Source organism: Anabrus simplex, chromosome 1, assembly GCF_040414725.1.
Source record: "Anabrus simplex isolate iqAnaSimp1 chromosome 1, ASM4041472v1, whole genome shotgun sequence".
NCBI lineage: Eukaryota > Metazoa > Arthropoda > Insecta > Orthoptera > Tettigoniidae > Anabrus > Anabrus simplex.
Window position 1 is genome coordinate 640,923,086 of NC_090265.1, and position 27,756 is coordinate 640,950,841.

Genomic DNA, 27,756 nt, shown 5'->3' on the forward strand with positions numbered 1-27,756 from the left:
AATTAAATAGTAGCGTGTGTCATTCCTTGATATCTCCTCTCAAAATGAGGAGAAAGGTATGTGCTGCGTTTGGCTGCAGTAACTATGAACTAGAGAAGAATGCGCAGTCTTTCTTTTGCTTCCCTCGTAATAAGGAAATGTAAGTAATATTGTGTTTGCATATATATTCTTCCAGTGACAAAGAGACTTTTATAGTACTTCATAATCTTCTGACCTGCTCGACCCATATTTTAACTGGCTTAAAATATAATACGCATATTTTATTGTATAGTGCAGCAGTTAACCTTCAATACTGATGTGTTGTTGTAGGTGTGATCTGTGGGTTTTGAAATGTCACAGAAGTGATTTGGATAAGGTGTGCAAGAAAGAAGGGACGTTACGCTTATATAAGAATTATAAGATCTGTTCAGATCATTTCCAGGCCAGCAACTTTAGAAATCCTAGACTATACAGCCAAGGGTATGTTACATTTTTACTCTAATTGTACGTAAATATTCCTCAAAGCATCATTATCGACAACATTTTCACACTTTTCTTTCTTTTATCCCTCTTCTCAGATTAAAGCTGGGATTTTATAGATTTTCTTTCTGTTAGTAGGCTTCATGTTAAGAGGAAAATTGTCCAGCTATTAAATGTTAATTCATTGCATCATGTGTGTAAGGAATATGCCGATATTTTTATTGACAAGTGTCTTAATGTGATGATACAATGTTTTTTAAATGAGAAAAAAGACAAATCTAACCGTAAAAGTTCAGCCAGGAATGCTAAAGCAAAAAAAGTAATGCATAAATGAAAGATCAAGCCATTTTCACATCTTGTTTATATGTCCAATTTCAGTCTTTAAATAATAACCTTTTAAATAATTCTTCATTCATTTATACAGAATTGCTTTAGCAACTTCGAAGTTAATATCTCAATAATACTTTCTTTCTAGACGTATTTTATTCATCCATTTTCGTATATGCATTTCCATTGATATTTGAATTTAGTGTGACTTTTCAGGTCAAGTCACTAGGAGCGCCACCGTCGAATTGTCTCCCATTTTAACAAGGCTAAATCCGTAAGTGTCACGTATTGTCTCTACTGTATTTGATTTTACTAACATGCAGAAGTAAACATGTGGTTTCAATTCAGCGAGTGAAATATCTAAACTAGTGAATCTTCATTGATATGTTTCATCTTAATTCCTTGGTAAATGTGCGATTTATAGCGTATAGTTCATAGTGCGTCGTTTTAGTGTATAGAAAAGTGGTAATTATAGTGTTAACCATGTAAGGCCTAATCACGCCACCGTAACACTTAACTGATATGTAAACACATCCAAATATTACAAATATATAGTAATACTTAACACTTTTCATACAAAAAGGAAAGGAAATATTCCAAGGGGTTGGCATTTGTCACCATCTTGAATAGTTTAAATCAATCAATCATTAGGAGCACGCTTAAATCGGGATTTAAAAACACTCCGTAATGCTCTTCTTACGGAAGACCGCCTTGTTTTGCCCTACATCAGCTGATCGCTCAGAGCTTGATACTGGTGCCACGCTTGGCTGGTAGAAACATAGGGAGCGACCTCTCTATCTATTTGTATGCTCGAAGGAACTAAGCATAAACAAAGCAAGCGCACTCCTCATGGTCTACTGCACCGTGCGCTCGCTGCCATCTTACAACGCCAGTCATCTTCTATTCGGCTTATTGCTACCCAAGCTACCAGCCATCCATGTATAGAGATCAGTGGTTGATGCTTGATGCCACACTGTTCACATGCTGGCTGGGAAAAAATCGCTCCTTTAGTTTCTGCTTTTGCAGTATTTATACAAAACAACTTCCTTCTTCCATTCGAGTATTTGATTGCCAAGTCGGCACAAAAATATGTTTGTATTGCGTACATAAAAATGTTCCGATTTGTAACTCTAGGCACACTATTTGATTGCCACTTTGCTTCTACTCATGGCTACCAGACATAAATCACTACTGTACTTTAAAACAGAACTACTACTCAACACCTATGTCATGAATAACCGACTATGATCATGGGTCAAAACAAAGTGAATGAATTCATGTGCTTGAAAGTGTATTTAGCTGTTTGATTGGTTGTTCTTTTCATTTCTCTTTGGCCGTTGAAAGATATTTCACACATTGAAAGATTTAAGACGCCGTAATAATTATTTCCCCTGAAATTAACAACATACATCTTATTTTTAGGAAAAATGCACCGTAGTTAAAAAGATATATGTATATTTTGCATAAATGGTATAATTTCACATAATTTCAACACATCTCGCATTTATCGCAAATGCTAAAAACCACAAACTCTAGCTATGAGTTTCATTTTTTATTCATATTGACACAAATTACGTATGACTTGGTTTTAAGTGGTCAACCTGTTCATTACCAACATATGTGAATACAACTATATCTTAGTACTAGTTATATCCTCATTTTTTATTTTGGGACTAGTTTCGACCTTTTTGGTCATTATCAGCCATCACAATCATTGGTACATAAAGATATTATAAACACCCGAATCTGTCGAAAAACATAAACACACATAAAAACACTTTACAAAACACTCCAAATAAGTTTGTGTGATCTTCAGTGTGACGATTGGGTTGACAGTCATAATTGCAAACTATAACAGTCTAGATTTAACATTGGTGCGTATAATACCTGTACTTGATTGAAGCTTGTAACTTGTAGTAGTCATTAAAAATGTTAATGGTCATACACCTCGGTTCAAGTGATGTTACTATCTAAAGAACTTGTAGATACAATAACTCTTGATGAATAATGCTTGGGTTGCTTTTAGAGTGGTAGTGCAGTGGTTTTTCAGGAGCAAAGTAACTGAGAAGCCACAGAAAAAGTATCAAAATTGCTACATCCATCCCAACTGAAACATCCATAGATGAGTTTTTCCAAGAGCAGCTTGATATTTTCATCTCTCTTTAAGATGAGCAGAGTAAGGTATTGGAATGGAAAGAAACTTGTTCCCATTGTGCAGTAGGATGGCTTGAGACTTGTACTGAGCTTTATATAAAAGGAATCTTCTCCCTGCAACTGATAGAGAATTTGCTACAGAGTTGCCATGTGCTTGGCTGTAGAATGTCTGTGAAAATGTTTTTATTTGTTTTCTCATATCGATGTCATTAAACCAAGAAAGCATATTGTAAAAAAAAAAAAAAAAATAGAAATGAGAACTGGCAAATTACAGATCTAGGGAAAATTAGTGTACGGTATGGAAAACACACAAATAACAATACAGTATATTGCTTTGGCACAATATTGGATACAAGATTTAGATTACAGTGTTAAGAAGCAACTGCAACGAAACTCCTGAAAATTAAAACTGTTTTTTTTTAATGGTCAGTCATGCATTAATAATGTATGAGTGAGAATGTGTCGCTTACCTGTTTGATGCAGAACTAAGCTTGGCGTTTACAAGGATCTGTGTTCATAGCAGTTTGTTGCAAAATACAAATGTTGGATTTGGATGATGTTGCTTATGTTTTTCTATATTATTAAGACTGTCATTAAAGAATAGGCACCAAAACCCTGCGTACACATAGTTCATTGTCCTATGTAATAGGTGGCATCAAAATCTCATTTTTTAAAAATTGGCGCTTAGCCGGTTGATGCAAAACACCGTCCAATTAAGCAAAAAAAGAAAAAAGGAAAACTTGGTCAAATTTTGATACGTAGTGTTATTGGTCATAGGTGGCACAGTAAGTGTCTGGTTCCTTGGCTGAATGGCACTGTCGAAGCCCAGAGGGTCCCAGATTTGATTGCCGACTGGGTCAGGGGTTTCAAATGTGTGTGGTCAAATCCTCTGACTCAGTGACTGGGTGTTTGTGTTTGTTCCAATACACTCCTCTTCAGACACACACACACAGACACACACAAAGCACATCACACTACCAATCGCCACAAAAATGCGCAGTATTAAATACATCCTTCCGCATAGGATTGGCGTTTTGAGGGCATCAGGACGTAAAACTGGGTGAAGTCCACACGTGCAACACAGTTCACACCTTCAACCCCACCATGATGTGAGAAAAGGGGCAGAAGAAGGAGTGGTTCAGTATGTAAGGTAACGAGACCGCTTACATGTGCATTGTTCCTGACTTCATTTCCATTTTTTGCCAAACCAGAGCATGAATACACCATTACTTAACCTTATGGCCATTAGACCACACCTCAGTTCAACCACACTATCCCAACATTAATTGAAAAATTGTAAGTCTGGCAGATGAATAGTTAAACTTTGAGGTGTTTAATGTAAGTCAATTTATGTGTCAAACAGGCACAGTGACATTTGAAAATGTAGTTTAAAATTACCTGAGTTGCTGTGAATAGGCGTGTTGCTGCATTTTAACTCCAGACCTTATGCCTGAGAAGTCACTCTGTGACTATTCAAAGATACTGTACTATTGTCCTGACCAGACACCGACTGATATCCATCTTGTGGACCATTGTAGAAACATGTAGGTGGAAGAGGATTAGTGGACGATAGTGAAATTGAGCAAGTTGCCACTTACTGATGTCAGGCAGATGACCCAATTTCTTCTATCTCAAAATAGATGCCGGCCCCATGCTGTAGGAGCAGCATGCCTGCCCCTCGGCTGGAGCTCCCAGGTTCGATTCCCGGCCAGGTCAGCGATTTTTCTCTCGACCTGAGGGCTGGTTCGAGGTCCACTCAGCCTACGTGATTATAATCGAGGAGCTACCTGACGGTGAGATGGCGGCCCCGGTCTCGAAAGCCCAGAATAATGACCGAGAGGATTGCTGACCACACGGCCCCTCGTAATCTGCAGGCCTTTGGGCTGAGCAGCGGTCGCTGGGCAGGCCAAAGCCCTTTCAAGGGCGTTAAGTGCTATGGGGGGGGGGGGGTTCAAAATAGATGCATAGAAATACTTAAAATCAAATGCTCAGATAAGTATGAAGACTATATATACTGTATATATAAATGGTGTGTAGTGTGTACCTACAGTACATTTCCAGAAGTTTCCAGACAGATTCCCATTCACAAGTTAAATCTCATAACATTTATAGTACAACAATGGCCAGCCTTTTGTTTTTTGCTTTGCGTCGCACCGACACAGATATATCTTATGACAATGATAATAATAATTTCGTGTGGCTATTTCTAGCCGAGTGCAGCCCTTGTAAGGCAGACCCTCCAATGAGGGTGGGCGGCATCTGCCATGTCTAGGTAACTGCGTGTTATTGTGGTGGAGGATAGTGTTATGTGTGGTATGTGAGTTGCAGGGATGTTGGGAACATCACAAACACCCAGCCCCCGGGCCATTGGAATTAACCAATGACGGTTAAAATCCCCGACCCGGCCGGGAATCGAACCCGGGACCCTCTGAACCGAAGGCCAGTACGCTGACCATTCAGCCAACGAGTCGGACATGACAATGATGGGAGAGGAAATGTCTAGGAATGGGAAGGAAGCGGACGTGGCCTTAATCAGCCTTTTGTTACTATCATGGTCACAATTCTTCAGGGAAGGTTTTAGCCACAGAAATTGCCTTCCATTCTTCTTGTAGAATCATGAGCAGATCACCAGCTGATCCTGGGTGTTTTAGTCTTGCTCACAATCGGCATTCCAACTCATTCTCAAGACGTTCAGTGGGGTTAAGATCAGATTCTGAGCAGGTCAGTCCACTTCTTCAACCCCCACGTCATCTAACAATGCTGCTTTATGTACTGGGCATTATCCTGTTGAAACAGAAATAGGCCCTCTCTGAACTATTGCCATAATATGGTAAGTGCAGAATTGTCTAGAATTGTTTCTTATCCATTGACCTTCCAGTGGTACCTGAACAGGAATTAGGGGGCCTAGTTTGTACCATGAAAAACAGCCTTATTACATGATGCCTGTTCCAGCAAACTTTAGAGTTGGTAGTACACACTCAAAAAGGTGGCATTCACCTGGCATCGTCCATACTTGGACTCCCTGTTACATTGTCAGATAGTGAAGTGTGATTTATTACTCCCCATAGACTTACCTCTGTTGCTCAGGAGTCCAGTGGCACAGTTATTTACACCACCTGTGATCTGGTGATGTTCAGTTTGTGTGCAGCTGTCTGGCCAAGGAAACCCAATTTGTAGAGTTCTCAATAAATGGTTTCTCGTACTGACTCTGTTGCCGGACGCACTTTGGAATTTGGTGTGGTGTCTTCCAACTGGTGACATGCAGTTTCAGTACTCGCGTGTCCCTGTTGGTAATTTCATGTGGTCTGCCAGTTCTTGGTTATGCTGCTGTTGTTTCCATTTTACAATAATCTCACTTACATTTGATCTCGCAATCTTCAGCAAGGTTGTAATTTCCCAAACTGACTTATGGGAGAGGAGACTGCCTATAATCATGCCACGCCAAAAGTCACTGAGCTCATTCCTCCATCACATTCTTTTGCTAATACCATGCTGTGATTACAGCAAGGCAGTATCACGGTTACAGTACCTCTACCTTAGCTGTAAGCAAACATTACCATACATAACGGGTGTCAAGAAACTTTTAGCAGTATAGTGTTTGTACGTAGGAGTTGTGTATTACAGCAGTTATGACTAAAAGTAGGAAGGAATTGTGTCAATGCCATGAAGGAGTTTGACCGAGAGAGACTACAACAAACTAAAAAATGGCTCAGGAAGTGCAAAATATGCTAGGGAATCCAGAGATAAGGCTAAACGAAACGGGATTCATTGAATCGGGCATGTATTGAAAGTAGTACATGAAATTGTTTGTTTTTTGGTCGTTTTTTGTTCTTTACATGTATCTTATATGCTATTCATTCTTAGTGGATCAAACTTTAAGGCTTAAAATTCTATGTAACAGAAAATTACCGATAAACAAGCCAGCTGGCTCAACGCTGTTGAGAGTGCATTGCACCACATCGCACTCTCAGGGGGACTAGTGAGGAGAGAAGAACCATATGAGGAGTACTTTGTTAATATACATTATAACAATTCAATAATTATTAGAAGTTTGGACATAGGTTTTTAACAAATGTTTTTACATACCTTAATTAGTCAATTCATTTTAAAAGAAAGTTTGATTTGATAGAATCTGATTATGTTCTTTCAAGAAAGAAACACGCCATTCTATTTTTAATTTTATTGTTTCTTTCTCGGGTATAATTTTTGTTAAATGTTTTCTTTTTCAGGTATTTTCTCAATTTCATTTAATCGTAAATATGTTTTGACAGACTGAAGAACCTAGCCATTATAAATTAACTGTGTTGTAATTGAAAAGAAATAGCTTCCCCTATAACAAAATATAACTCTTCTCAGTTGTTCGTTCTAATACATTTTAAAATGTTCTTTTGTTCGATTGTAGGGGGCTGCTGGAGTGAATCATTCCATCAGCCTGGCCATGGTGGAGTACTAATACATCAGTCTTTTAAAGGCATGCCATGTACATATGGGATTGCAGGAAGTGAGAAGGTGAGAATTATCACAGGTATTACCATACTTACTCATATATCAAACCCGATTTTTGTTCCATTTTTACAGCTGCAAGAAGTGTAGGGTGTTCAATATGATAGAACCTCCCATTTTGCTTGGTGTTCATGTGGTTTTTTAGGCCTGCATAACAGTAAATGGTGAACACATGACTTAGGTTTACGTACCATGTTTGCTCACGTAACGGACAATACCGCATAATGGATGGACCTCACTCCCTTTAAAATTTTGAGAAAAATGTCCTTGCTTAACGGACACATTTTATTTTCAGCAAAAATGTAGTAGGTAATATGTAATAAAATCTTAAAATTGGATGGACTGTTAATGCAATAAAACTAGCAAATGAAGAGCAACAGCTACACTCTCATTTATGCTAGACACTATACCATACACTTGCCGCAGTTTATTTAGGAATAAGTTTTCGTTTAAGCTAGTTGTAGATATATTCTTTAGGTTATAAGTTGATATTTTTTTTGTTATTATCCACTCTCAATTTATCCTATAATTTTTCATTTAGTAGTAATCTTAATTAATTGTATTATTGTAATTCCTTATCTGACTTACATATCTCAATAACAGTAGTTAATTACAATTATATTTTAGATTAATACTGTAAAAAAAAAAAAAAACTGTATGTGGTTAAGTGTAAGAGAGGGCCAAGAGCCCTAACTTTGCCACTTAATAAAGACACAAATAATAATAATAATAATAATAATAATAATAATAATAATAATAATAAGCTCTTCACGAAAATCAGATATCCATAATGGCCCTACAGGAAACAGGTACCCAGATGGTTTTTCTCTTCCCAGACGGCAGTGGAGGATGCTAAATCGAATTAGGACCGGCCAAGGTAGATGTGGAGCCACTCTCTTCAAATGGGGATGGAAGACATCACCGCAATGTGACTGCGGACAAGGGGAACAGACAGTGGAACACCTTGCATTTGAGTGTCCTTTGCGTAGTTACAGAGGCTCTATTGAGGACTTAAACTGTGTCTCAAACGAAGCTCTTCTCTGGCTATTAAATTTTGACATGGAACTTTAGTTACGAGCTTGAGATGGTAGTTGTATATATTGTAAATAATATTGTATTCATCATACGCTAAATAATAATAAATAATAATCCGAAGGCTACCGATTTTTCAAGAGCAAAGCGCAAAGAGGAATCCTCAATGGAGCTGTGATGCTTGGAACCGCGTTCGCTGTTAGAACCAAGATCCTTAAATCGGTTGCAAATTTCGAACCTGTGAATGACAGATTGTCTATACTCACAATTAAATGCACGAACAAAACCTACGCCCTAGTTAACGCACATGCTCCTACAAACGATAAGAACAAGTCTGATCCAGACGAAGTTGATAATTTCTGGGACCTACTAGATGAAAAATTAAACAAAATCCCCAAACACCATGTCAAGCTTCTTTTGGGTGACTTCAATGCCCAACTAGGTCGTGAACAGAAGTACAAGAAAGTTATAGGAAATTACCCTGCTCACAAAAGAACCAATCCCAACGGCAAAAGACTGGTGTCCATTTGCGAAAATCACAACCTGCAGGTCATGTCGACCCACTTTCGCCATCTACCCAGAAAGCAAATGACTTGGCGTTCTCCCGTCCAAGCTCTCAGAGAGTTCCAAATTGATCACGTTGCAATCTCCAGGAGAAACAGCCCTGAGATTATGAATGTGAAGGTAAAGAAAAGCATTAATGTGGCCTCTGATCATTATAAATCTCTTATCAAATTCAAACCAATTCCCGCAAACACAAGGAAGACAACCAAACAGATCACATGCTTCGACAATGATAAACTTCGGAAAAGGTTCGAGGAGTTCCAGGAGAAGGCTAGACCAAATGATTGTGACTTTAACAACGCCAAAAGTCTCCTTGTTGAGGCCGCCAAAGACGTTGCAGAAATCAAGAGAAGCAAAAAGCATGCCTTGTGGAATGGTACCTGCGAATTAGTCCTCCAAGAAAGACTCAATGCATGGAAACAGTACTACTCTACGAAATCAGAAAATGATTGGGAAACCTACAAAACCCAATGTGCCCAAGCAGCTAGGGTGTTCAGAACTGAGAAACGTAAATACGAAAAATCTCTCATTGAAAAGATAGAACAAAACGTTAGGAAGAATGAAAGCAGAGAGTACTACAGAGCCTTCAAACGCAACCTCACTGGATATAAACCACCATCTCTATGCTTTGAGCGAAAGGATGGCACACTGGCGACGTCAAATGAAGAAAATTGCAGCATTCTGGCAGATTACTTCAAGAATTTACTTAATTGCTCTAAACCGCAAAGCGCCATTGAGACCAAGGAACCCTTACTCAGGTACCCAGATTCCAGACCACCCGACAGAGATGAAATCAAGCGCCACATTGCCTGTCTCAAAAATAACAAAGCGCCGGGTGAAGACTCAGTAGTAGCAGAACTATGGAAATATGCCCCAGAGGAATCACTTGATATCTTGCAAAAGCAAATAGAAGAAATTTGGAACAAGGAGACCCTACCCGAAGATTGGAAAATAGCTTTGATCCATCCATTACACAAAAAAGGCAGCATGAAGAACATCAACAACTACAGAGGAATATCTTTGCTACCCATGACTTACAAAATTCTATCACTTGCCATCCTGGAGCGTTTGGAAGCACAAGTCGAACATCAAATAGGTGAATACCAAGCAGGGTTCAGAAAAGGTCGCTCAACAGCTGAACAGATCCAAAATCTCAAAACGATCATCAGATATTGTACACTAAGGTCCAAGCAGTATGTGTCTGTCTTTGTGGACTTTAAGAAAGCGTACGACTCCATTGACCGGGAAGTCCTGCTAAACATCTTAAATGAATTTGGAGTTGATTTGAAACTGCTGGCATTAATTAGAGCCACTCTGACCGATACAAAATCCAAGGTGAAGTTCCACGGATGTCTCTCGCATTCCTTTGACATCAAAACAGGAGTCCAACAAGGTGATGGGCTATCCCCGATACTCTTCAACTGTGTTCTTGAAAAGATCATCAGAACCTGGCGGGTGAGATTACAGGAAACCAACTACAGTCCATTGAGAATAGGAACCAAATCCAAGGGGATCACAACAGACTGCTTACCATTTGCCGATGATATTGCTGTTCTCTCAAACGACATAGAAACCGCTAGAGCTCAAGTTGAAATTTTAAAGGAAATTGCCGAACAAACTGGTTTGCAGATATCGTTTGAGAAAACAGAAGTAATGACTAACATCAAAGAGGCTCCACCAAAACTCCATACAAAATACGGGGACATCACCCGAGTAGACAAATTCAAATACCTGGGTAAGATCATCATGAAAAATGGACTGGACAAAGAAGCACTTCAGGAGCGAGTACGCAAACTGGAAATAGCCTACCAAACATCCCGCACAATCTACAACAAAAAATGCCTTTCCCAAAACACCAAGATACGTCACTATGAAACAGTTCTGAAGCCAGTAGTTCTATATGTAGCCGAAACCCTGTCTCTAAATGCCAACAAAGGACTCCTTGAAGAACTGGAGAAAAGAGAACGCAAAATTGTGAGAGGAATCTTGAGATCAAAGTACAAAAGTGGAATCCATCAAAAGAGATCCAACAAGGAAGTCTACAGCAAAATAGAGAAAATTACCAACACAGTCAGAAAAAAATCAGATCAAAAATTGGATGTATGGCTTTTCAGGCGTTTGCTCTATTAACCAGCATTAATGCTGACATGGCTTTTCATTAATGCTGGTTAATAGAGCAAACGCCTGAAAAGCCATACATCCAATTTTTGATCAGATTTTTGATATGCTCTATTGGTGGAAAAATATCTAATTCCCTTCATGGGAATTTAGTATTACAATCAGAAAAAGACGGGCACGATTTTACGGTCATCTGAAAAGAATGGACGGAAGAAAGTTAACTAAAGAAATCTTTCACTTTTTTTATTCAAACCCCAAAACCACAATTCCCTGGTTTAGAAATACCAAAGAAGACCTGCAAATGCTACATATCTCAGCTGAAGACGCCCTTAACAGAGATCTCTTCCGCAAGAAAATATTGACGAACGGGCTAAACCGAGACGAGCAACCGAAGAGAAGACACGGTGCCCCTTGGACAGAAGAACGTAAGCAGGCCCACTCACAAAGAATGAGGGAAGTTTGGGCTCTAAAGAAGGCCAAGTTCAGTGTCAAATGCAACAAGACTTAACGTGGTCCTTGATGGCCCCAGCGAATTATATATATGTATATAATAATATACCATCTGTGTTTTGTTACCTTAACTACACACCTGTTGCTAGTTGTCAGTTGACAGATCAATCATAGACTATTTTATAGCAAGACCATCAGTATATCGTTTGTAGTCTTCACTGGTTTGCTATATTGCTATTCACATTATAGATTATTTCACATTCAAGATGGTGCTTGTTTTGATGTGTCTTTCTCATTTCACATTTGAGATGGTGTTTGCTTTAATGTCTCTTTTTCCAGTATGAATTCTTCCTTTCATAAAATCAGAAAAGAAAAGTGCATATATTTTTGCTGACTGATATTCAGTATATTTTCCAGCTTCCAGTGCTTTATGTTCAATCATATCATGAGTTACAAAAAGGAAACTTTTCTCAACTTAATTATATACTCTAGCACTTCGGTTTTGATCTCAGGATATTTACAAAAGGTAAGAAAAAGTCACCACAAAAAAATCTGTGCTCTTCTAATTGCCCATTTCAGTTTCTCATTTTGGTTGCACCAATATTTGTTCATGTCAGGTTGAATATTAAATTTTTTGGCTGCTGGCTTCACACCTGGTTTTTCTGCTGAAGACACAGCTTTTAATTTGAAAGCTGTGAACTGGAATACTTGTTCTTCTTTGAAGAGTTTAGTTGGAGGAGTCTTATATGCAAGCTGTAATTTTGAAAATTTTCCTTGTCCTGAAAAGTCAGGGGTTCTAATACTTAAGTCAATATGGTCAATATCTTTAGACAACTCAATCTCTCTTCGATTTCTAGGAACACGTATGCTTCACATCCAACAGTGTCAACTCATGTTTATTATGCCTTCATTTCTAACACTGTAAAATGTTTGTTGTAAATTTCTCTGTCAATTTTATCTCACTCTCATATTCAATGCTCTTCCGTATCTATAGTGAGCACATAATGAGAGCTGTTCTTGATGGATAGAATGGTAAATTTCTTATCAGGGATGGATAGATTGCAAATCTTTGGTATGCAGATGACTCTGTACTCATCACCAGAGATGAAAAGGAAATGAAAGAGCTCCTCACTCACAAATGTGAGTACCAAGATGAGATTGTGAATCAATATGTAAAAAAACGAAGATGATAGTAATTGACTGGGCAGATCTGTTAAGTAGAATGCGTGTGTTCCAAGAAATATAGCCTGTTACAGAAATGTTATACCTTGGTTCAGTCCTCTGTAGCAAGAAAAACTGTGATACTGATGTCAGAAGAATTGCCATAGCTAAGAATACTAGGACACATTTATGGAAGGATTGCTCCATCATTATAAAACTGCGAGTAGTTAGATATGTAATATTCTCAGTATTCATCTACAGGGCAGAGACACGGACTCTTACTGCTGCAGATTTGAAGAGAATTGTCTCCTCAAAATGTGGTGTTGGAGGAGAATGCACCAAATACCTGGGATAGCATTCGGCACTAATAATTCTGGAGGAACTTAACATCAAAACCAGGCTGTCAATAATCTGCAAGCAACTGATTCTCCAGTTCTTTGGCTGTATAGTTCGCCATGGAGAGGAGAGCATAGAGAAGCTCATCACTGGAAATATTCCTGGCAAGAAAAAGCATGGATGGGAAAACAGAAAATCCGGGAACGAATTAAAACTGTCAATAATTTGGCTAAACATCACATCACAATAAGAAATATATGTAACTATAATTTTGCAAAAACTCCTACATAAATTACAAGAGTTAAAAATCTCAATACATTAAATGCAGTTTTATTGTGGAAACTACATCACTTTCCCATGAAAACTTCTTTCAGGTCAATTACATTGATCTGCCAAGTTCGTCAAAAAATATGCTACTAAGTAATGCCAACCCAAGCAACTATCGATAACAAGTATTTTTTAATTCTCTAATTTAATAAAATAAAACACATTAGTCAAGGATGAAAAATTTCTGGGAGGAGAAGAAAAGATGAACCAGTAAACGAGTTGTTTCTCATGGTCCAAAGTAGGCCAAAATCAGAAGATGAAGAAGAAAATAAAGCACATCCGATACAAAAGCGCCCAACATAATGGTAAAATCTTTTTTTGTCGCTGGTATATGCAGTAAGTTTTTGTACAGTGAGTCTTTTACCACATAAATTACCATTAGGCCTACTCGATTTTGCAGTCAAGAATATGGTTTCAAATGCTAGTATCCATTCTCAAAAGTTTTCGAATTTGATTCTGTCCGCCACAAAATTAATTGGGGGGGGGGAATCATCGAAGTTCAAGAAATTTTAGTTTATTTGTGATAATAAGCTCAGCTGCAAAGCGTGTTGAGACACTCGCTGCACATGCCAGTGTAGCTGGGAAATTTTACAACATGTTTAAATGTTATTAGGCTGCACATATAAAACAACTGCAGTTTTTATAAGGACATTTTAATGTGGAAAATGAAGCGTAAAAATACTCATCTTATATTCGGGCCTATATGGTAACACTTAGAAGAGAGCCATGGCGATGCTCAGCAGTAAGAAAATCTCAAATCATGAGACATGAGAAATCTTTCAAGCATATTGCAAACTCTCAAGAGACTATTCCTGTCTGAAAGCCCAGTAACTAGTGCCCTGAGAGAAGAGCCGAAAAGCTGCTCATAAAAAGTCTGTCAAAAATAAACGGCTATCCCTGGAAAAAGCTTAGATTTTTTTACAAGTATGAACATTTGACGAAACTCATTCCATCTTCAAGTAGAACTGTTGGAACACCCTGTGTCTCCTTCCAGCTGTAGCAGACACACTGCGTTACGACTTCTGTGGTTTCCCTGAACAATACCAGGTGAATGTGGGGTGTTATCACCACTTCTGTTCTCCCTATACATCAATGACCTATCAGAACAACTGACGAACTGTAAATATCACTTATACGCTGACGATATCCAATTGTATATTCATACCAAGCCGAATGACATACAAGAAGCAACCATGAAACTAAACAAAGTCTTATTTAACATTAATGAATGGACTAGTAGCCACTGCCTGAAGGTAAACCCATTAAAATCGCAAGCCATCATAATAGGATCTAGAAAAGCGCATGCCAAGTTAGAAAGCATCAACATACCGGTTGTCAAGATCAATGAAACACCTATAGTACTGAAAGACTCCGTTAAGAACCTTGGAATAATTTTTAATAAGTATTTAAGTTGGTCAGAGCACGTAACAAAAATTTGTCAACGTGTATTCGGTTATTACACTCACTATACAAACAGGGATTTTCTACCTGTCAAAACCACGAAACTGCTCATTCAAGGACTAATACTACCAATATTTGATTATGGTGATGTAGTCTATAATAACATAAGTTGTTTCTAAACTTCAACGGCTGCATAATGCCTGCATTCGATTCATTCTAAATCTTCCGCTCCATTCCCACATCAGCTAATTCCTCCATCAGCTGTCCTGGTTAAGATTTTGTGATAGACGTAAGTACCATGCTGTTTCTCTTCTTCACAAAATACTGCGAACAGGTAAACCACATTATCTGAGAATAGATTTCAACTACCTCTCTCCCTCAGGTAGAACACCCTCAAGGTCATCAGTACGAACCCTGCTGTCCATCCCCACTCATCACAGTAGTACGTATAACAAGTCATTTGTACCGGGGACCATACGTTCCTGGAATTCTCTCCCGGCTGAAATTAGAGACATAAGCAACCTAAAGCTATTCAGAAGAATGTGCTGGAAATTTTACCTTCACTCAGATTAATTTACTCTTAGAAGCACCCTTAAATTTTAGATTATTAAGTTAAATGAATAAAATGTCAATGTAAGGTTAGAAACATTATAGTTTATATTTTTCGAGATATAGCTTTAATAATAGTAAATATTATAAATTAATTTTAAAATGTTAAAATGATTTTTATGATGCTTTACATTTCATTCAAATTACATTTCACATTAACTTTAAATTATAATTAACTTATTTTTAATTTTAAGTAGTTATAATGTTCAGTTATTATGTTTATGCAGGTGCATAATTATATGGTTTGGCATAATAGCAGGCTTCATAGCCTGAGCCCCGCCATGTACAGAAAGACATTAATTAATAAATAAAAGATGACCTTTCAAGCAACTTCACTGCTGATCGCTTTTCCAGTACTTGCTCTAATTACCACAATGACAGGACATTAATGCGAAGATTCATAGGCATCACATAGCCATCCTTTTGTTCATTTTATTTGGTCACCAGTATATGTACTGCCAGGATCTGTACAGTGAACAATGTAATGCACAAGACCAAGTGAAGATAGACAAACAGTCAGATCCTGAACCTGACATCCTCCGAGATGAAGTAGAAATGGCTTTGAAAATGCCGAGAACTGGAAAAGCGTGTGGACCTGATGGAATAAGTGCAGAAGTCTTGAAAGCTACAGACGATGCTGGAATTGAAATGCTGTTGAAAATCTGTCAAGCAATATAGAATTCTAAAAGATGACCCGAGGAATGGGTACAGTCAATCTTAGTCCCAATCCACAAGAAAGGATCGAGGAAAAAATTTGGAAGTTATCGCTTAATTGCTTTGATTTCACATGCCACTAAAGTTATGCTTCATATCCTGCACAAGAGACTCCGGGCATTCCTAGAGTATCAAATTCCTGAAGTCCAGACTGGATTCATGAAAGGAAAAGGCACTCGAGAACAGATCTTAAGCCTAAGACAAATCATAGAAAAGGCTAGAGAATTCAATGTTCCGGTATACCTGTGCTGTATTGACTACCAAAAGGCCTTCGATACTGTCAAATGGAACCATCTGTGGAAAATTTTGGATGACATGGGTTTATAATACCAATGTAATGGTCCGTTATTGGACATTATAAATTTTCCAGCTAACTCATTCTTGGTTGCCTGCATTTTGCCCTTATGTGCTAAGTTGGGCTCATCAGTTGGTCCTTAGCACACCTACCAAGACGCAAGGCTAGTGCATACCGTGGAGGCCACTGCACAGGCTACCTGAAGCGTCCGTTATTGGACATTATAAATTTTCCATTATGTTGGTCATTATAAATTTTCCATTATATTGGTATTATAAATTTACTCATTCAGGACAAATATTTCATGTTCCCTATGGGAATTAACATCTATATCATCTGATGGCCAGGCAGGCATCAATTTTTGGAAGTGAGACATAGTCTCTCATAGTGCATTGGCACTGCTGGTGGCTTCAACTAGCCTGTGCAGTGGCCTCCACGGTATGCACTAGCCTTGCGTCTTGGTAGGTGTGCTAAGGACCAACTGATGAGCCCAACTTAGCACATGAGGGCAAAACGCAGGCAACCAAGAATGAGTTAGCTGGAAAATTTATAATGTCCAATAACGGACCATTATATTGGTATCATAAATTTACTCATTCAGGACAAATATTTCATGTTCCCTATGGGAATCAACATCTATATCGCATGACATGGGTTTGCCACTCCATTTGATTGATCTTCTCAAGTCCTTGTATAAGGAAAATACAGCCACTGTGAAGATTCAAAACAAACAGTCTCAGCAGTTTCGTACAAGGGCTGGAGTTCGCCAGGGATGTATCCTGTCACTGTTACTTTTCAATCTCTATGGTGAATATGCAATGAGAACTGCATTAGATGGCTGGGACAAAGGGTTTTCCATTGGGGGATGCAAGATCAATAACTTGAGATTTGCTGATGACACCACCTTGATAGCATCATCTGAAGAGGAGTTGACAGAGCTGATCAAGATAGTAGAGGAAGCAAGCCTAGAAATTGGATTACACCTAAATCGACCAAAAAACAAAGTCATGATTGTTGATCGTAAGAACAACAGTCCACATATCAAACAGATTGGAGGGTGTGAAGTTGTACATCAGTATGTGTATCTAGGCTCCTTACTATCCAATTCTGGTGGTTCCAAACATGAAATAAAGCAAAGAATTGAAATAGCAAAGGTAGCAATGATCCGTCTGCGGAAGATCTGGAAAGATAATAACATCACCATCAATACAAAAAAGAAGTTCGTTGAATCTCTAGTTTTCTCAGTCTTCTTGTATGGCGCAGAGACGTGGACCATCCTCAGATATGATCGTGAACAGATAGAATGCTTTGAAATGTGGTGCTGGAGGAAAATGTTAAGGATTCCTTTGACAGCTCATTGCACGAACACATCACTCCTGAACCAACTTCAGATAAAAGTTTGTCTATCGTGTAAGGTCTTTCAGCGTATTGTACGCTACTTTGGGCGTATAATGCGCCGAGATGGTAGTCTTCAAAAGCTGATTGTTGAAGGCAAAGTCCAGGGAACCAGACGAGGACGAGTACCAACGCGATGGATTGACATGGTGAACGGCCCCCTACAGAGTTCTCTCAGAGCAACCACATTGAAAGCTTTAGATAGGGAAGAATGGCGGAGTATGGTTCATCGGCTAGAGGGCTGAATATTATGATAGTCACGACGCCTCAGTCATGAGGCAAAAAGAAGAAGAAGAATATGTTATGAAGTTAGATTTTGTTAGTCTTGTACTGCATAAATACCACTAGGCCTACTCAACTTTTAACGTCATGTTATGTTGTACTTGAGACTGTGATTTTGAGTGCAAGTATCGATTCTCAAAAGTTTTTAACTGCATTATATTTGATTGTGCCCAGCGTGAATAATGTTTGATCGATGTTTGAGTATATAGCGTTAATGGGACCAAAATTTCTGCTAGATTGATGCAAGAAATAATTTCTCCAAGGAACAGATAATGCAGGATTTTTAAAGTATCATTCTATTAGGATACCCATGGTACTACGCAATTTGAACAAATAATCCAGGAAAACTGATAATTGGGGTTGCACTGTATTCAAACATTCCCATAAGAGAAACAATAATGGTGCTCATAGAAGAAAATAACAAACAAATTGAAATTAGTGTTAATAATACTTGCCAGTGAAATGAAATTTTTAAGAAGTGTGATATGAAAGACAAGAAAGGTCAGAGTAAGAAACGAGGATGTCAGGAGTGGAAAGGCTTTATTGTAGAATAGAGAGGGATAAACTTTGATGGTTTGGACATGTTAAAAGAGGATGGAAGAGGGAAGGATGCCAAAGCGGACGATAGAGACCCAGATAGAAGGTGGGAGGGTTAGATGGAGACCTGGACTGAGGTGGTCGAAAATGATCAAGAATAGTATGATTAGAAGCAACCTGGATTGGAACTATGGTGTTTGGATAGAGGAAGATCAAAAGTGCCATAAACATCCCAACCCGGCTGGAGATGGACGTGGGAAATGGAGGATGATGATGGGTATTGCAAAGAAATTACAGTATTTTACTTTTAATGGAGCCAACGGCGTAGCCATGTAGAAACACCGGATCCCGTGAAATCTCTGAAGTTGAGCAACATTGGGCGTGGATAAGTTTTGGATGGGTTGCCATGCGCTGTTGGTGGGGGAGGTAAGGGAATGGAGGATCGGAAAGGAACTGGCCACCGTATTGTACGTAAACTCCGACTCGGGCACACCTCTGTGGAGGTTCGGACCTGCCTTCGGGCAGAATACACCTTTACCTTACTTTTAATGGAAAATTTTACTGACAAGACATAGGTCGTCTTATGGGAGGGCCTCTCTCACGTTTTTTAGCTGATGTATATAACTCAACTTGCAGTCGTAGCGAAGGAAATGAGTGCTCATGATACGGCTATTCTTGGGCTTAGTGAAACTCATTGGAGGGGAAATGGCTATTTTGTGAGTCATGGAAATAACATGAGTGTGTTTTTCACAAAGTGATGATGAAAGTGAAAATGGTGTTCCTTTTGTAGCTCCTAGAAATCTGAAGAGTACTGTGATGAGTTGTGAAGTTACAATAATAGTTGAATATTTTATTTATGGGTCCACCTTTTCAATACAAAGTTGTGCAGTATGTCACATCACATTTCCTTTGGGACTAGTTTCAACCTAACTGTAGGCCATCATCAGCCATAACACAAATCACACAATAACATCAAATGATCCAAAACAATGTACAGACACAATATCATAAAAATATGTATAACCCTTGGGAATTAAAATTAAGGATAGTTACGTGAATGCATTGTGTTAAAAGTTCAAGTAATTCAAGACTTAATGTAGTGACAATAACATTAAAAATGTTTAAACTATATACATAGCACGTATGCCTCTAGGCATTAGAATGTGATACGGTCCATTCAAGTTGCTTCAGATAATGGTTCTTAATGCTGATTAAGATTAACACATAGAAGTTAAACTAAGACTGGGGTACATTCTATTCAATTGAGTTGACGTCAAGTTGTATTCGTAAAGACATTAAAGATAAAATAATTAAACTGTGTACATAAACACATAATCAATGCACATAAGTGCGATGCATGCTGTTAAGAAAGTTGCTTCTGCGTAAAGTTCTTGAATGCTGATGATTCATTGAGCATAAAGGTCTGAATAAATTTGTGGATTCTAGAAGGTGGTAGGAATTTGCAGTTCAGTGCAGACTGTGGGGTTGACCTAAACAAATGATAACGAAGATTAGAAAAAGTTTCGCTAAAGGGAAGAGTATCAATTAAATGACATATGTTGTGTGGGACTCGCCTTTTGCTGCAACATGTGGAGCAAAGCTGGTTGTTTGGCTTAACTTAGTAGTGGGGTGAATGTGGCTTGATGGAAGCCAAGAGGGTGAGGTGTGGAGAGGAGGAGAGGGGAGAGAGCGGGCAAGGAAGAAAAATAGAAAGGAATGGTATTAAGGCGGGGCCGAAGAATGTGGTAATATATATGATTGCTGAGGGAAGGTGTCGTGAATAGAATGAAAAATCGACTTTTGATTACTAGATGTTTTTGTTTCTAAAAGTGTGAATAAGGTGGTCATACAAAGTATTTGGTTGTTTGGAAATGTCATTGAGATTGTAATTTGGATTAAAATATTGCTCCAGATATATGAAACAGCTCTCTGTTATGTTATTTAAAAAAAAAAAATTTAAAATGCTATTTGTTCGGGGCGTCGACCCATGTGGATCTTTTGCCCCTACTGGCACCATATTGTATGAACCTGCGTGTCCTTGGAATGGTGGTAGTGTGGAATGTTGTGTGTGAGGAAAGGAAGATTAAGGACATCACAAACACCCAGTCCCCAGGCCAGGGATATTAATCATTACAATTTAAGAACCCTGACCCGGCCTGGAATCGAACCCAGAGCCGCTGGGTGACAGGCGGACGCGTTGCCCCCTACACCGCAGGGCCGGACTCTGTTATGTTAAGGAGGGGTCCTTTGTTCATAATTTTGAGGATTTCCATATCCTGTTTAATATCAGTAAATTTGTGATTGTAATCATGCATGTGTTGTCCTACTGCTGAAAAGTTATTATATTTCAGGGCATTGATGTGTTCCAAGTATCTTATATAGTAAAACCTTGTTAATTCCAAGTCGTTGGGATGCAAAATCAGACTTCGAATTACGTGATTTTGAATTAACCGCCAACACATAATTCGGAATTGGGGACGCAAAATCGGACCTCGAATTACGTGATTTTGAATTAACCGGCAACACATAATTCGGAATTGCCAACCCTTGCGGCATCACAATGTATTCTAAGACCCGTTACTGCATGCAATTATAAGCTTGATTCACAGTTTGAACCTCTCAAATGCCATGGTAAAAAACTATTTCCAAAATGTCTCCAACAAGGTGCATTTACAATATTCAAATAATCCACTTGGATAACTCACCGGCAAACATAACCTCACACAATAAAATCAAAAGAAAGAAAACATGATTCAAAGACAAGGGGAAATCTATACTGGCTCCCCCGTGCAAGTGGTTTATTAATTGGATTACTGTACTGTATGCATTTTAGATGCCTTGTGCTTGCATGGAAAATACCCGATGCCCTTAAAACATCATGCCTTATCGAACTTGACTATGACGAGGGGAGAAATTCTCTCGCTTCCGTCCACATTACAACAGTACAGTGACTAGTACAGTTTCCCTCCATGGCACTTCTAAGACCCATTAATGCATGCAATCGCCTTGATTTTCAGTTTAAAATTTTCAAATACCATGGAAAACACTATTTCAGAAATGTATCCAACAAGGTGCATTTACATTATTCAAATACTGCACTTCAATAAAATAATGGCAAACATAACCTCACGCAATGAAAGGAAGAAAACCACGATTCAAAGACAAGGAAAAATTATGCTGGCTCCCCTGTGCAAATACTTTATCTTTTGGATTACCAGTACTGTACTGTTTGCATTTTTAGGTGAGTTGTACTTGCATGGAAAGTGCCCGACGCACGTAAAACATCGTGGCTTTTCAAACTTCCCTATGACGGGTGAAGGAAGTGTCTCGCTTCCGTCTGCACTGCATAGCAACACAGTACAGTACATTTCCCGGCTGGCAATTCTCTCCTCTAAAACCATAAGTCCGTTGGGCCTCAGCATTAAAAAAAATAAAGCAGTTTCAATATTGTTTGGTACGTACGAATTGATTATTGCAAGTTATGAATCTCATTCCGTATTGATGGTTATCACTTTACAAAAGAAAATATTTATAAAATCCTCCTATCAATACTGATCAATATTGATAGGAGTATTTTATAAATATTTTCTTTTGTAAAGCGAATTGATTATAGGTTATAAGCCACGCTTTTTCGCCAACTGTCGGCATTGCCAGTGTTCGCGGTTTTTTACCTCTCCACACACTGCCTGCTACGTGATATTGTGGCGTTACTTAAAACTCCGAATACAAAATAATTACGATTGCGCCCGAACTTAGCAGATAGGAAGTACACTGTAGACACGCCGAAATGGGTGAAAGTGCGCAAAGTTACCCCTGCACGTTCCGGAAGACCCGTTGTTCATGACGCAGAGAAAAATACTCTGTAAAATACTCTTTTTCAAAATGTCAAGGCAGTTTTGAATTAAAAGCCTGAAATTTGGTAACAGTACCGACGTTGTTATTCGAATTACGAATTATCTGTATTTCAAATTAAATGATTTAAATAATACGCAAAACTGTACCTCATGTTTTCGGGAACAAGAGCTTCTTCGAATTAGGCAAGATTTTTAATTAACCGATTTCGAATTATCGAGGTCCTACTGTATTAAAGTTCCACCCGGTTTGTCCAATATAAGAAAAATTACAAATATTACATTTGATCCTATATACTCCTGATTTTGAAAAAAATTTTAGTTTTGTTTTTTGATGTAGAGTTATGTAAGATTATTGTATTTCTATTTTTAGTTTTAACCCTCAAATGGTTAAACGACGATCCATCGCCCTTTTTGTACATGTTGTTGTGGTCAACGACGATACATCGACTGTTTTGCAGCCGTTCATTAGACACGCTCTCGTTATGCGTAGTAACACACAAATGTGCTCTATGTAGTATCATTTTAAACAGCAGATTACAGTCTCTCTTTTTACTCTAGTTGCTTGGTTGTAGACTGCCGTTTAAATGTACTGCACAGCCTTAAAATTCAGTCGTTAGGCTCGCTACCTTAACTGCGCAGTACAATATGGCGCCTTGCCACGTCACAGTGTCGTTCTGTTGTACACGCTGTTTTTATCAGTGTTTTGCGGAAATGGCGAGTAATTTAGTTTCAAGTCCCAAGAAATTTGAGTTCAAGTCCCATTCGGAAGATGTTGGATGAAATAATGAGTGACGCGAGTGATATGAATGATAATGACAGTGACATTGACAGACTTCCTGGAAAGCTGGAACGTTTATGCGTAATCTGTGGACCAACAAAAAAGGGGAAGGACCCGGCATTTGTGCCCTGGTTGTAACTGTGCTGTTCACAGGGGGTGTTACCACAATTTACAGCACTTTTGGAGGCCTGAAAGGAGAGGAAGAAAAAGGAGAGAGCAGTGTAATTCTGGTAGCTCCTCTGAGTGACTTTGTGGGGGCGTTCTAGTGCTTGTGTATACATGTATATATATCTTTATTTGTGTATATAACATCTAAAGTGTTTATATTTTTTTGAAGTGCATAAAATTGTGTACAACATTGGGATTTGACTTTCTCGGGTAAGTCGAGTATTTTAGTGTCTGGTATGGGCGCAAACATTTTGATAATATCATTTTGGAACACTTTTTTAGAGACGCAGGATGGCTGTAAAAATATAATGAAAGGAACAAAATAAAAATATATTTATTTCAATAGCCTAGGATATTATGATTCAATAAAATGTAATACACTACATGATTTCCTTTTACAAACCTATTTTTAAGAATTTTTAGTGAAAGTATACAAAAATGTTTTTAAAAAATGTTATTGACTTTATAAATATCCTTATTAAACGTGAAGGTGGAAAATAAGGAAACACCGGGTTTTTCTTTTTTTAATGTAGTTAAAGGGATTCTTTTTTTCAATGAAAGCTATTGTAACCATTATATTTTGCAATCATGCGAATAGCGTTCAACTCTTACTTGAAGTCTCATTTGGACATTGGTACAGTAAATGCTCAATATACCATGCTGTTTTACAATTCAATACAGATCAATTATCGTGAAACTTGTATCTTAGAGTTGTGAAGTTATCAGCAATGGGATCATTTCCATATAAATAAATTATTTTCTTTGTAAATTTATTCGGGTTTATGCTCCTGCTGATGCAGGATTGAGTGAATAAATTGTAGAGTTTTATGATCAGTGGGAACAAGCCCCAACAGTAAGAATGCCAATAAGGAACAAGTTATAATTCTGGGCGACTTAGTGTCAGGATCGGCAGCACTACAATTGACAAACACACTGACGACCTTTTGTTTGACCCAGTGGTATAAGGGAGAGTAATGAACGAGGCAAGCTCATAGTGGAGTTTGTTATGGTTCCATGTTGCAAAGAGAGAGAGTGTGTGCGCACATGCGCACCAAACTCAAGGGTGGAGTGCTGTATTATAAGAACAGCAAACCATGAAGAAGGGAAGAAAGGAGCAGGGAAACATGATAGATTTATACATATAGTAAATCAGAACCTCACAATACTTTAAAATAATTGTATTAGAGTTTGAAAAGCCAACAGTCCAGTGCACAACAGATGTGAATAACAAAATATTTTCAGTATAGTAATTTAACAACAACTTATCAACGAACATGACGTTTATGCCTGATTTAACATTTTTTTAAACCTGATTAGAATAGTTCTAAAGATCACATTACAAGTTTAATAGGGAAATACAAAAGCAGATGCTTAGGAAACAGAGTAAATGCACAACCTCATGAATAATCCAACGAATGGAAATGGTGGCTTCAGAATGTCTAACAGCTGGCACATAAGTGTGGTTAGGAATACCAAGGAGAAGAGAAAGAGTAGTGTTTTAACTTAAAGCATACAGACGCAAGTTAAACACGTTAGGAGGAGGAGCAATATTTCACAACTTAGTACAATCAAGTGTGAAGTTTTAGCTTGAAACACACAGATTTCTGGAGTTTGTATCAATGTCCCCAAAGGATCACAGAGTATAGGTAATAAATTAATTTTACAGAATTTTGAGAACAGGGACTTGCCAAAATATACTGTAACATTCACAGTTCGGTTCCAAAGTTCAACATGCTAAGAAGTGAAGTTAACCAATTCTTATTCCTTTTGTTTTGATACACAAGTGATTAAATTAGACTGAAGGTAATGATGTGTTCCCAGCATGGCATTGGCCTACCTTATCTGTTGGTGTAATAACAGGGGCAGGCGAGAGAAACACCTCTACAGTGAGTCCGGAACAGTGTACAAGGTGTGAGGTGAACCTTCCTCATTTTGTGGGAAGAGTACGAGAGAACGTGACTTAATTTTGTCCATCGAGTCACAAAACACTGATGGTTCTAGAAGGCCACAGTTCAGAATGCTGGGAGTGACATCACAATCACCTGATGAATGTTCTGGTATACAAGGTGTCAATGTGGGCAAAAAGTTTGCTCGCCTGCAGTATATTAGTCAATCTTAGTTGTGGGAGTTAAGCTTAAGCACAATAATGAGTCGCACAGCACAGCGTTAAACCACTAGCAAATAAAAAAAGAAGGTTGTTACTTGTTCGAGGGGTTTTAAGATACTGCTAAGTTATCATTTGTTGTTCCAAACAGAGTGAGTTGGCTACGTGGTTTGGGTCACGTAACTGCTAGTTTGTATATGGTAGATCCCATTGTTGCCATCTAGAATCTTTCATTTTATTCTCTCTCTATGTGTATGAACATGGTAGTTGTTGAAGCGTTTTCTGTTTCTCATTGGACCAAAGAATTTGCAATTAAATCTGTCTTTTTCCTCTCCTTAATTCCTTCATGAATTTCAATGAAAGATAAGCATCTACAGAACACTTAGCATTTTAGTCTTTGTAGTTGTGATCAGATTTACTCTGTATTTATTAGCCATTTTTATTTTATTCTGCTTTTACAGAATGGCAGTACAGTGAGCTGGATAACAAAATTTGATCCTTGGTCAGATGGCAGTGAACTCTGGGATAAGCTCAATAAGTTTGGGCATTTAAATGATCATTCTGAATCATCAGAAAAATTGGGTTAGTATGTTAACTTGCTATAATTACTAGAAATATTTACATTAATAATATAAATACATTAGTAATGTATAATACATATCGAGCAGGGGCTTGCCCTATGACAGAAAAGGATTAAATCCATATCCTGGCAGCTGAAATGAAGTTTTTGAGAAACCTGCTTCAGAAGACAAGAAGGGACAGAGTTAATAATGTGGACATAAGGAAAGCAATTAAAGCAGAGAAATGGAATGATGAGATAAACAGGTTGAGACAGTTTTGACATGCCAAGCAAATGAGCTGTGAAAGGATGGCAAAACAGAGTTTGGAACTGTGGCTGGAGGGGGCGAGAGGTCAAGGAAGACCAAGAACAAGATGCATGGATTTAGTGAAGAACAGCCGTAGAAAACAACGTGGACACGACTAGTGGGGGGTTCTTGACATTTTATTTTGGAAGGATTCTGCCACCATCTCAATTCTCCCCTCCAGTCCAGTTTTCACTTATCAGCACCACAATATTTTAGATGAAACAGCACCATGTATATAATAAGAATAAAATCTGATGACAATGTGAAAATAGAAATCTACTTCCGAGGCAGAACAGTCACATTGCGAGGATCAGATTATATCATGAAACAAAAATAATAAATAAAAAACTTCAAAAGTATGGTAACAATACCTTAGCTGACTTGCTTGTAGACAAAATCCATTCTCTTCTTCTGCTCGGGGAAGTGGTTGAAAACACAATCGTTGAAATTGTAGTCGGCCATAGCTATCTCTCTATGAAGCACATGGCAAGTGACGGACTGAATTTCCTAGTGTACACATTTTTGTTTTTATAACCCTTCTGTTCTTGTGAAATACTTAAATTCAGTTGAGGATGCTTAACTTAGTTTAAAACTATGCATATTAACATTAAGCACATGAATGAAGAAATTAACACAACATGTGAATACTGAAGGTAGAATTTATACTGCTATTGAAAATAGTAGGCCTAGGGTAGTTTTATCTACTGAACATTTGCACTACTATATTAACTAACTGCATTACATAAACACACACATACTCTCTCTCTCTCTCTCTCTCTCTCTCTCTCTCTCACATCGTTTCACTGTTCACAAACGGCTTTCACAAAACCAAATAAACAATGCATGAATGTTCTCTTCTTGATACAGATGGTCTGAAATGTGAAATCCTGCTCTCAAAGCATGAAGTTTAAGGAATAAAACAACGTGAACATGACCTCAGTGGTGAATGGGGGTGGTTGAACGAGAAAAATGGAGAGGAACCGTATTCCCAGACTGGAATGAATTATAATGATGATGAATGTACAGTATTATACTTACAACCAGTGGGGGTTCTTGACATTTTACTCTGGAAGGATTCTGCCTCATGGACTGCAGCTGAACTCTTCAAGAATTTACTTTGTGCTACATTTAGATACGTATTTGATTCTGGACCTCTTCACACACAGTGAACACATCTAACTTAAGAGACTTTTAGAAGCACAGTGCCGATCTACCCTGCAGGAACTTGCTCCATAGTACATGTGCGTATTTGATCGGTGACTTGTTCATAATTTTTGGATCTGTTGACGGACAGTACTAGTCCCTAAAATTATAGAGTACCT

General features: G+C 38.2%; 1 protein-coding gene across 2 annotated transcripts in view; it reads left to right on the top strand.

Moving 5' to 3' along the window:
- LOC136857245 (non-lysosomal glucosylceramidase) overlaps positions 1 to 27,756 on the top strand; it is a 203,154-nt gene that overhangs the window by 84,978 nt on the left and 90,420 nt on the right. For both annotated transcript variants that reach the window (XM_067135737.2, XM_067135738.2), the window contains 2 exons: positions 7,343 to 7,449; positions 26,030 to 26,150. In XM_067135737.2, coding sequence (XP_066991838.2) covers positions 7,343 to 7,449; positions 26,030 to 26,150 — 228 coding nt within the window. The remainder of the gene's footprint in view (positions 1 to 7,342; positions 7,450 to 26,029; positions 26,151 to 27,756) is intronic.